General features: G+C 41.6%; 1 protein-coding gene across 1 annotated transcript; it reads right to left on the bottom strand.

Moving 5' to 3' along the window:
• Positions 1-11,316: 11,316 nt before the first annotated feature.
• On the bottom strand, positions 11,317-12,247 carry LOC130719520 (protein MAINTENANCE OF MERISTEMS-like). The gene is made up of 2 exons (XM_057570142.1): positions 12,112-12,247; positions 11,317-11,957 (listed from the first exon to the last, which is right to left on the bottom strand). Exons 1-2 carry the CDS (start codon positions 12,245-12,247, stop codon positions 11,317-11,319), a joined length of 777 nt encoding a protein of 258 aa, XP_057426125.1.

The raw sequence follows: 12,247 nt of genomic DNA, 5'->3' as shown, positions 1-12,247 counted from the left end.
GCCTCTTCCTCTTCCTCTGAAGTGTGGTCGTCCTCCGGTATTGGCACGTCACGTAGCATCAACTCCCAAGAATGTGTCATCGCCATTATCTTCACGACCATCTACCCCCCCCCCAAATAAACACATAGCAAACAAGCAGGGTCAGGTCCAACAAAAGAATGATAATGACAAAATCGACAACAACATATATAATATAAGTACATTATATGTCTTTTATGGGAAAGAGTCAGTTACTAACGGAATCTCACTTCACACAACCCACCAAAACTTCCATGGCCATCTTCGTGCTTCCGCAGAGGCACGGTTATCACGGTGACCGCAGTCAACCAAATCACGTGGAGCCGCAATGATCCACAAAAGTTCACGGTGACCGCAGTCAACCAAATCACGTGAAGCCACACCGGCCCACAAGGTTCACGGGAGACCGCAGTCAACCCAAATAACTCCCTCGCGTGCAAGGTACCATCGTTCTCATGGACCATAGTCTACCTGACCTATGTCCAAATTATTCACATTTACTTGCAAGCGAGTTTATTACACTTTTCTCTTTGTTAAGTCTCTAAAGTCAATCCTAGAGTCTTATCATACTCTTTATACAACAACCTTCACAACACAACATTCACGGGTTACAAGGGAATTACGGCTAGGTGAGCGACCCTTGAACCATTAACTGAGAAAATAAATATAATCCACGTAAAGGAACACAAGAACATTCACTCATGCATAATATATCATCGCAACTTCAACATATTGACAGCAGAAACAACTTTCACAAAAATAGAGCCACAGAATGCATCTTTCAACCAAAAATCACGTATGATACCTTTCTAGAAAGCTATTTTAAATATCTACAACTCTCTAGTTACACACTTGTTCATTTGAGTCCCATAATTAGGTGATATTAGGCCTTAAAGCTAACGGTCCGGAACAGGAAAAACAGCAGGTGTGACAGTTACTAAACACGACCCCCAGATCACATTACTAAACCAAAAACTATGTTTTTTTATATGTCTGGAAAGATATTTCGAAAATCTACAACTTTCATTTTAATCACTTTTTCATTTGATGACCATAAACAGGTAAAAAGGGGCTCTGAAGTCCGCTGTCCAGTACAGGAAACTGGCAGCGAAACTCCCATGGCTCTATGGTTTTCAAAAATAATTTTCCTTCCTTCCCCTTTGATCATGGCAATCTTGGTACAGCCCCAACAACCCAAATATCCACTCAAAATTTCAGAACCAAACATTTAGCAAGGATCATGTTATAACAAGTGCAAAATAGCACAAAACTTAACAAATACCATGGCAACTCGCATAAAATCATAGATTCAGATCATAAACAACGTTTGAGGATCATATTCATGGCTATTCAAGAGAAAAATTCCAGCAAGCAAGCATGTACAGGAAATCATGCAAAAACAGTCCAAAACTCAAGTTGTTTCTCATGGCAATTCATGGCATATTCCCTAAAGAACCTACCCATTCCTAGAACCAGCCCTTACCTCGGGTTCTTGGTCTGAAAAGGAGAAAAGATTGCAGGTTCAGAGCTCAGTAGCTTGCTGTCCTCGTCCCTCTCTCTCTCTCTCGCGCGCGCACAAGGTGGCGGTGATGGCTTGGTCGGCGGCGGCTAAGGGTGCAAGGGGTGGTTCTCTCACTCTTTTCTCTTCTGTTTTCTTACGTAAAGAGTGCTCTAGTTTTCTGTTTCTGATATGGAGAAAAGAAACAAGTTTCCCCCCTTTACCCCTCTTGAACCCGCAACATACACAACCTAGTGGGCTAGGGTTTCAATATTCTTTTCAAGCCCGAACCCTTGGCCCATCAGTTTAGTTCTTAATCTGGTCTAAACTCAATTAAAACCCAAGTCCTTCTATGTAAAAACAGAAGCAAAATCGGAATTAAAATAAAAACTCCTCATCTAGTTCGCTGGTACTGTACAGCCCGACCTTTGCTCATTAAAACAGGGATATCTGGAGCTACAGATATCGGATTTACACGAAACCACAACGAGAATTTTCGTAACTTAAAGGGCTACAACTCTCATGAAGGAAGTTTTCCCAAATGAAGTCGTTAAGACCCTCTACAAATTCGCACAAGTTGACAGTTCTAATCTGCCAGTTATCAAACATTAGCTAAAACTTCAATTTTATTCAAACTTCCATAAAATTGTTCCAAATTGAACTTAGGGCCTTACAAGGAGGATCCGAAAGAGCCAGCGGAAGAGGAAGAAGAAGAAGAGGAGATTAATGAAGTGGTGAATGAGGTTGTTACTCCACCTCATGCTGGTCCTTCACCGGCTTGGATGGAGGCCGCTTTCGGGTGGATGTTTTTGAGGCAAGATCGCCTTCACCGGGATCTTGATCTCCACTGGAGGGGAGGAAGCACCTCAGATCCTGGATACCAAGGCCCAATGGATTTCAATACATTGGAGCAGGGGATGATCGACTTGAGCTTCATGCATGATGCTGGCGTTCATCCGGATCATGGTGATGGAAGGGGCGATCATGGTCCCATGGAGTGATTTTAATGAGGTAATTCTATCCTAGTTTAGGTCATGCATGTTTAACATATTTTTCATTTGTAGATTTTGTTTTCTTTTTATCATGCATTGTTTAGTAATTGTTTTTATTTTTGTTTTTGGGTCTTATACTTCCCTATACTCACATGTTTTTGCCTGCTAGTTGTGCTTCCCTACTTGTGTCGGTTTTGGAAAATTTGTTTCTTGTGGATACTCATGTTGTTTTGGGGATGAGTGATTGTATGTTGGGGAAGAGAGGAGGAGACTTCGGTCTTCCGAGTGTTTCTTTAGAAAGGAGTTGGTTTGAGTCCATAAGGGTCTACCTTTGACCCTTCACCTTAAAATTTTCCTGGAGGATCCTGACTCACTGGCAATTCTTGGTTCTGTATTGATTTCACACTTTGCATGCTTTGTGATACTTGCACTATTCATGAGACTAATAGGTTTTTGAACCTCAGAGTTTTTCTTGGCTTGAATATTTGTCCCTAGTTGTCCCTTTTGAGCCTATTGGAGATTTCTTCGTGAACTAAATGATTGGGACGGATGTTTGGTTGGAATATTGGGGAGTGATGGTTCTTGGTATGTTAGTGTGGAGCTGAAAAATTATGGAATAGTCTCTTGCCCCCAAAAAGAAAAAAAAAAGTTTGAAAAAAAAAGAAAAAGAACTCCTAAACAAATTGGAGTTGAAAAAAAAAAAGGAAAAATTGAAAGAGGGTGCAAGAGACTTGTGCAAAAAAGGTTTGTTGTTAGAAGCTCCGGGGTTGTTAAAAGAGGACCACACTCAACGTGCTTTGAAGCCTAGATTTTCCTTAGGGACCAACCACCATCATGTTTTACCAAGCCAACATTCCAGCCCTTTGAAACTCTCTTTGAAATTCTGCATGTTTGATCTTTGTTGCTATTAAGTGAATGACATTCAGGACCTATGAACTTGCTTGTGTGCTCAGTGCACTAAATTATATCTCATCCTAGGATTTTAGATCTATATGCTTCTCATGATGGACTCTATACTCTTCTCTTTTCAAAAAGTTGCATGAGGTGGGTTGTTGGATCTTTTCTTTTGGAATCAGCTGTAATTACTCTTTCCCCTAGTTTTGTGGTTAGTATCATTTGCTTAGGAACTTGTTTAGGAGCATTTCTTGCGCTTGAGGGCAAGCGAGTGTTTTCTACGCTCGAGGGCGAGCTGTCGTTGAGTATAGTGGTGTGATGACCCTATGTTGGTAGTGGTTTTAGGGTCATTTCTTTGAGTGTTTTGAGTCTTTTTTCTTTGTCTCATGTAGTGTTTCATGCATTCTCATGCATTTTTGTGTTTATTTGAGTTTGAGACAAGTTTTAGAAATTTTATGGTTTTATGAGGGTTGTTTTTGCATTTTTATAGAGTTTAGGACTTGCATGAGTTTTACCATGATTTTGTGGGGACTAAGGTGGTTAAAAACCCTTTGAATTTCTTGATTTTACTCATTGTCTTGGTCCTTTAGTGCTGCAGCAGGTAACTTATGGAAAAGGAAGGCCAAGATGCAAAGGAATTGAAGAAAGCATTCAAAGGGGGGTTACAAAAACCTGAAAAGTCACCAAGTTCGTGAAGCTGGCGCTCAAGCGCCCTCACCTGGCGCTCCAGCGCCAGCACTCCAGAAGCTAGAGCCTTGCATCTGCCACATGGGCGCTCAAGCGCCGCAAGGCAGCGCTTGAGCTCCCCAGCTCGACTTTTTTGCCTATAAATAAGGCTTTAGGCCATTTTGTTCATAACTTCTGATTTTTACTTAGATTTTTACCAAGTATTGAAGCTTAGGAAGTGCTTTTGGGGCTTGTGAGTGGCTTCCACCTTGTATTTTCCAGGTTTTCTTTACACTTTTTGTATGGATTCACTAGCCATGAGTGGCTAGTACTTTCTTTTGCTTTGGGTTCAATGTGATTTCATGAATTTCTAGACTTAATTCCTATCTCTATGCTCTTGTTCTTGAATCTAGCTTATATTTCAATTCTTTTATGCATGATAAGCTTGGGCGCACCTTTGCTTAAGGCTAAATTGCAATCATATTGGAAGATTGTTGTAATTTGGGGACTTGGGTTGGAATTGACCTCTCTTTGCTTGCTTCTAGGAATAGAGTGAGGGATTGGTTTTGTTGGCCTGAAAATTGCATGCTTATAAACCTCATATAAATGACTAAGTACACAAGGAATTGGGCTTAGCTTTTAGTATGAGAGAATTACTCATGTGAGGAATCAATGAGTGAATATCTAGGCTATAACTATAAGGGAATGATTCAAGGTTTCAATTGCATAGGGTAGGTTGTCTAGGAAGTATTGGATGAACATTAACCCAGAGCATTTTCATCAATTGATATTTTCATTTTCTTTACTATTGCTTATTTTGCAAACTCTTGTCACAAACAAACAAATCCAAGAACTGAATTTTATTTGCTTTCAAACTCACAAGCTTTGATCTTAAACCACAATTCTCACTCACGGTCCCTGTGGATTCGATATTAAAACCCGGAGATATCTGTGCACTTGCAGATTGACCCAACATAAATCCCTCAAGCTAATCCAGTCCACCCGTTAAGGTGATTTCTTCCTTCTTAGAATGAAGGCAATCCACTAATCAGAGTTTGTTACAACTGCACTTGCAACCTGCAAAGTGACTAACCATACAATGACTTAGCTATCACTAAGATTCACTCTCTTAGTCTTCTCAAGGATCTGACCAACCTTGGTCTCCTTAAGGAAAAACAAACAACTATTTGAAGGTTTGGGTTTACAAAGAAATGCTTCTCAGAAAGCTAATAGTAGTCACAATTAGTACAATATGAAGAAAGATTGCTTAAGAGAATATTAGAATTTCGCGTGAGCTTCAACAAGGTTTCTTAGGCGGCATCTTTCGTCTTCAGCCTCTTTATATACTCCAAGGATTAAGGTTTGGAAGTTTGCATGGAATGCTACCGTTGGAGGGCAAATCTGGGTTTTCCAGGTTCTGCTGTGGCTGAATAAGTTAGGTAAGGTCGTCAGGAATAGTACAATTGGGTTTGTACTTTGGATAGTGACATGACCTTTATCCTAGTTGACTTCTGATCAGAGCGACGCTTCATGTTGGAACTTGTGAAGCTTGGTGATCAGAGTCAGAGGGAAGCTTGGATCCTCTGACCTTTGTACCTTCTGCTTCTGGACTCAGACGAGAAGTACTTGGTCTTCAGAGCCAGCTTACTCTTGGACTTCAGAATCTTCACTACTCAGCTTCTAGACCTTTAGAGCTTCTGGACCTTCAGAGCTTCTGATCCTTCAGAGCTTCTGGTCTTTAGAACTTCTGGTCTTCAGAACTTCAAGTGAACTGAATCCATATCAGAGCTTTACTATCTTCAGATCTTCTGAAGCTTAATCTACTGTTCAGATTGAACATAGTGAGTGCGAAAGCGTTACGGAGGTTAATCTTTGAGCATAGTACTTCTGAATTATATGTAATCAGACAAGAGTCAGAGTCTGTCATTAAAACACTCAGAAAACAACGTTAGAGTACCATAATTGTTCATACACAATAGTTAACATGTAATCATCAAAACATAGAGTTGTACTACTAGATCAAAACTTGATCTTACAAAATATACATATTTCCACCTATTTTTGCATAATCAGTCCTTCCGGTCACAATCACATATCCATTGTCCTTCCCAACATTATTAGCCCATTGTTTCAGGTCATCAACAGGATCAAATATTTGTTCAATGATAACATATCACTTTAAAATTAATAATCAATTCAAGCATCACTAAACAATGGGTCTCCTAAACAATAATGTCATTATGGTCTATGCAATTAATACCTGATCGGTCGACCATAAATGTGTGGTATCCACACTTATAGGCTTAACATTATCTTGTTGTTGAAGCAGCATTCCTTCATTATCTTGTTGTTGAAGCAGCATTCCTTCATTTTCATCATTATCTTGTTGTACAAGCAGCATTCCTTCATCATAGATGAATGTGCTCGTCATTCTGCCTGCATAAACCAATCTGTCACTGGTTAACAGTCCGTATAATTAACATTCGGATCCCTTCGTACATATAACCTTCATATTAATCTGAATGTTGAATATTCGGATTCATATCGAGGCAGAAAGCATGCAGTGATGGTGGTGGAAAAAAATGGTGAGAAATTTAAACATAACATGGTGTAGAAAATTTAAACAAACGTGTATATATATACCAGAATATGGATGAAATAATACATACCAAGAGCAAAATGGAAGTTGGTGCTGGTTGATGAAGGTTGTTGGTGGTGGTGCAATGATGGTGGTGGGGGATTGAGAGGTAGTAAGAAAAGAGGAAAGGTGAAGGATGAAGAAGAGGGTTGGTGAGGGAGTGAGGGTGATCAGAAGTGAAATGTAATGGGGGGGTTTGGTGGTTGAGGAGTTTCCTAGGAGGCCATAATGGTGGTGAGGTAGGTGAAGTTATGGAGTAATGGTGCTGAAAAAGGTGCTAGAATATGTCAGAGGGGTCCAAAACTTGAAGATCCATATGAATCTGAATGATGAAGTTACGGATCATGTCTGCAAGATCAAGCTTCATACCCTTCGTAGCAGTTAAAAATAATTTATTTTTTCTTCCATTACAAGGGTTGATAAGTATAAAAGTAATAGATTGTACAATTATTAGGGTTGATTATAAAAGTGAAAAAGCAAAAAAAAATATGTCAAAGTGAACATAAAACTAATAACAATGAACATAAAACTCACAAATTACGAAATAGTAGTGCGAAATAGAAGTGAAAAATACAGAGTCCCCTAAAAAAGTAATAGTAAATACTAATGTCAACAAAAGCTCATACAACTAATGTTCCCTACTGTCCCCTACCCCGACGACCTCCCCTACCCCTATGGCCTCCCCTAGCTCCTACACTTCCTCCATCCCTAACTTCTGCTCGGCCAGTTGCTCGGCAACCTGCTCGGCTTCCTGCTCGGCCTCCTACTCCCACGCCTCTTCTCCCAGCAGCGTAAGCAATGCCCTGTGTTCCAGCCAAGTTGTAACACCCCGATTTCGGTGGCGTCACTTTAGTAACCAAAAGTAAACTTAATGCGGAAATACGTGAATATTTTTTTTCGATATAATAACTAAGACAAGACTGAATTAAATAAAACCCAAAAGCGAAAAGTAATAGAGCTAATATACAATATATAAACAGCCCCCGCTGTAAGTAACAACCTCGTCACGAGTAACCTCCAGAGACGGAAAGAAAAGTGTAGCGCCCGAAGGCAAAATGTACAAACCAAATCTAAAGGTAAGTGTCCGCAACACTATCCCTCAAAACTGAGAATGAGGCCCATCGGCCTGACACAAGACCTCCTAAGTCCAACCAACTCTCTGTGATTCCCGTAAAGAAACCACACAAAAAGCTATAGGTGGGAAACTACCCTGTCCCGAATGAAACAAATAATGTTCAGAGCTAAGACTCTACTCCTACACTAATCCCATCTCGAGGAGCTCACACTAACACTCAATCCTACATGCTGGCATGATCGTCGCCCGAATCTGAATCCAGAACGACCTAGTCTATGTACACCATCCGTCCTCCTCTCGCTACCGCGATACGCTCCAGTTCCCGCATCTCAACTCTTGTTCCTCCCGAAGGATGAACCATCATGAATCAGCCCGCCAAAGACATCTGACAAAGGGCGTTTGTTCGCCAAAGCACACACAGAAGACGCGAGGGTCAACTCCAAAGAATTATGTAAATAATAGCACCAATAAATATAAATAAGATAATAGCCACCTAGGCTTATAACTAGGGATAACATCCTAGGGTTGCATATTTCCACAAAGAATATAACGACTGTAAATCACAGTTAACATGCATCAAGTAGAACTAACAAGTATCAAACACACTCATCAATTATGTCAGTATGCATGTTGCATGAAATGATATGCAGGTTAACCCAGTCAACCAATATGCAATCCGGAACGGATGGACATCAACGGATCAGCCCTTCACCAGCCACGGTGGTGCCATTTCGGCCCGCGTGCCTCTTACACCACACAAAGGTAGTCAGATCAGCAGTAAACCCGTAGGTCTGCCATTTCGGTCTGCTACTAAGAGTCACCTAGCAGCGCTCTTACGCGGAAATCCTGGTCTTATAACCAATTTTGGAATCCGCCGTGGTCCGGTATCTCGCCGTGTTTAAACCACTTAATGAGTGCATGCAATGCAGTGATTAGCCAAACAACGTCTCCGACCTCACTCGACACGTCGCCACGTGTTCTAGCTAAATTAATGTCTCTAAAAGCTTACCCTAAGGTAAAGTCGATTCTGCGACAAAATACAATAATCATAAAATGAGTGCAACCACTCACGATGACTCTTCGGGTCATCAATGCTCTCACGAAGTCTCACGCTTCAATGAAGTTTCATGCTCTCACAAGGTCTCACGCCTCAGTGGAGTTCCATGCTTTCCACAAGGTCTCACGCCTCAGTGGAGTATCCCGCATTCACAAGGTCTCACGCCTCAGTGAAGCTTCATGCTGTTCACGAGGTCTCACGCCTCAGTGAAGGTCCATGCTTTCCACAAGGTCTCACGCCTCAGTGGAGTATCACGCATTCACAAGGTCTCACGCCTCAGTGAAGCTTCTCGGCTCATCCCTTGGATGGCTAACAAACTGCTCAACGAGCGAAGGAGTACCAACATACTCAGAACTTACCAAACTCCTCAACACTTGGATCCGACGACACTCCTCATTTTTCCAAAACTATGACTTGACTTCCAATGCCTTCCTTCGAGGTTGTTATCATTACTTAAAGATTTTGAGGTTATTTAAGGTCTTATGAATTTTCTTTATAAAATAGATTCCATTTCGTCTTATCGCAAGTCTTATACATTTGCAGGATCTCCCAATCCCAAGTCGCTTCCAGAGGATGTCTCGATCCACTAAAAAAAATTAAGGCCCGAACCTCGTTCGTCCTATCAAACTTTCACAAAACTCTCAAAATAAAATCGGCATGACCTGCCCGCTATTCTCACCATTCAGAATCTCAGATTCCAGTACAGAGCATATTTAAATCATCACAATCAACAACATGTCATATATCAATAAATCGCATCATAAACACTTAGCACTTAGCATATAAAGCATGCACCACACATCCTAGATTACCCACATAGCACATAGCATGTAAGTCAATCTCAAAAACATTCAGTAGATGAATCATCTACATTGTCAGCCGAAGCCTCAGAAAACATTTTCCAATCACACACAATCCAGTGCATAAACAATAAACAATGTCGAAAACATCGACCCTAAGCATTAACTAGAGATTCAGTGAGAAGCCCTCACCTGCAGATTCTCCAGGATTATCTTCTAACTCTTCCTCACAAGCAAAGCGTTGCTCCTCAGGAAATTCCTCAAAAGTTCCTTTAATGGGTATTTAAGGCTAAAATTGATTCCGGCGGAATTCCGGCGACATAACGGAAAATCTAATCCGGCAGAAGTGATCTTGGGCACATATAGAAGAGGTTTAGAATCAGAAATGAAAGATTCAGGATAGTTTTGCAAAAACCCATAAACTATCCACTCAGAAAACTCTACAGAAAAGCTATGGAAAAAGCGATCAGAGGTAAGGATTAGCGACTATACCTCGAAACCTTGAAGCAGCAACTAATTAATCAACGATCAAGCAAGGATTGAACAAAATCTTCTTCTCCTCCTCTCCTCTCAAACTCGCGGCCTCCTTGGATGAAATGGGTAAGATATTTGTTTTTTTCTCATTTCTTGGCTATATATAGAGGTTGGCGAAACGCGGTAAAATGAAAGTTTCGCGAATCTGATTTTTCCGGCGTCATTCTCCGTGAATTCTAAGATAGGTTTTGGCGAAAGAATTCCAAAACTAAAATGAGGTCTCTTTGTATTTTTGGCAACTAAAGCATAGTCGGTATAAAACTATTTTACCCGATAAGTTGTTTTTTGCATCGAATGTCGGAATAGAAAACTTCCTTCGGAAGAAAGATTGAAATCATCAAGAGAAATGGGTGTACGTGTGTAGAATATTCATTTGAAACTCTGAATAGAAAAAGTCTTCATTGTCGAGAAATTCTAGGGTTTTGAAATACCAGGGATTCGGTTTCGGCAAACTTCCGATGATTGGAATCGGACGTTCGTAGATCCTAGAGTTTCGCCTCGAAACGATTGTGATATATGGAAAAAGAGAAGTTCTAACATTTCTCTGAAGATTTTTGGAATTAACTTCCGTCGTGCCTAAAAGTGAAAATTAGCTATATACTAGGGTTTCTGACCTAGGTTTAAGCGTGTAACGATCGTGCTATAACTTTTATCGATCATAATGCAATCCTTGAACTTTTCCTGAACTTTCTCCTTCATAAATATATTTCATTTAATAAACTTTCGTTCAGGTTTCCCTTCGCATTACATCAACCCTAATCGTGAATGGAAATCTCTTCCACTGATCCTAAGCTTAAAATCTTGGGTCTTACACAAGTCCTGGGAGATGCGGAGTGCTCTCTTAGTTAAAGCGCGAGCCTGTGTGCCTGGCGGCAAAGCATCATCCACCTCAAGTGACAGCTCTAGGACTTCTAAACCCCTACGCAAAGCAGCCTGAAAGTAAATCAAAAAATGATGTTAGTAAATCACATACAGAAAACCACAAGTGCATAAAGAAAATAGAATTAAAACTTACCACGACACTGAGATCAATCCTCCTCTCATCCGGTATGATGAAACGATGAGACACTCTGCCGTACCAATCCATGTAATCCCCCACTTACTCTCCCTCCTCTATAGCAGGGATGCCCTCAAGGACCAAGTACTACACATAGTCTGCGAATGCCGCATTAACTACCTCAGCTACGGGAGATCTATCCATCTCACTAGGGTGGCGCGGGATCGTCTGTATATACCCAAACTGTCGCATGACCCGCTCCGAAAGATGAGGTCGCACAGCAGGGGGATAGGGACACTGAATGTAGCCTGAGAACAAAGCCTTCTCATCCCGCTGTCGCCATTCCCTGTGAGCCTCGTATGGAGTCCAAATGACGTCGTCTGCCGTCAACTCATCAAGTAGTACTCGACTCTCGGCCATCCTAGCATGCCCCATCCGTGACTCCATCCACCTACAAGCTCTGGGGTGGTCCTCTGTGTAAGCCGGGTTCGCATACCAGCGAACAAGCCTGTCTGGGAAGTGCTCGAAGACCCAGGCCAACAATAGGGACGTGTAACCGCCCATCTGTTTGACCCCGCTACGCGAGGACTGTCCAAGCTGGTCGTACAACGTGGCAAGGGCAATGGCGCCCCACGCAAACTCGGACACCTGCTCAAGATGTTGTAGCTTGTCGATCCAACGGGCGGAGAATGAGTGCCCCCCACTCTTGTCGACAAACAAAATCGCGCCAACAAGATGCATTAGGTACATCCTGGTTGCATGCTCGTACCGCCCCTCTACATTACAATCTAATAACCAATTATCATTAAGTAAACATAAATAATAGTTGGAAAAAGTTTAGATAATGAATGAAACAAACCTATAACAGCTGTCGGGTAAAGTTCCCGCAAGAAGCTGAACCTCATAGTCAGACCCCTCTTGTCATCAAACTCAGCCAGGTACAAATCTGCCTCCCCCACCCCAACAGCAAAGCGCAGGTCTCTGCCACATCATATCCCGAGGCCACTCTTGGAGTGTAGAATCTCCCACCAACCGGGATGTGAAGAAGAGCGGAGACGTCGTCGAGGGTGACAGTCAT

Source organism: Lotus japonicus, chromosome 5 (assembly GCF_012489685.1).
Source record: "Lotus japonicus ecotype B-129 chromosome 5, LjGifu_v1.2".
In the NCBI taxonomy this organism is placed as follows: Eukaryota; Viridiplantae; Streptophyta; class Magnoliopsida; order Fabales; family Fabaceae; genus Lotus; species Lotus japonicus.
The sequence above is the reverse complement of the archived record's forward strand: the minus strand, read 5'-3'. Positions and strand labels throughout refer to the sequence as shown.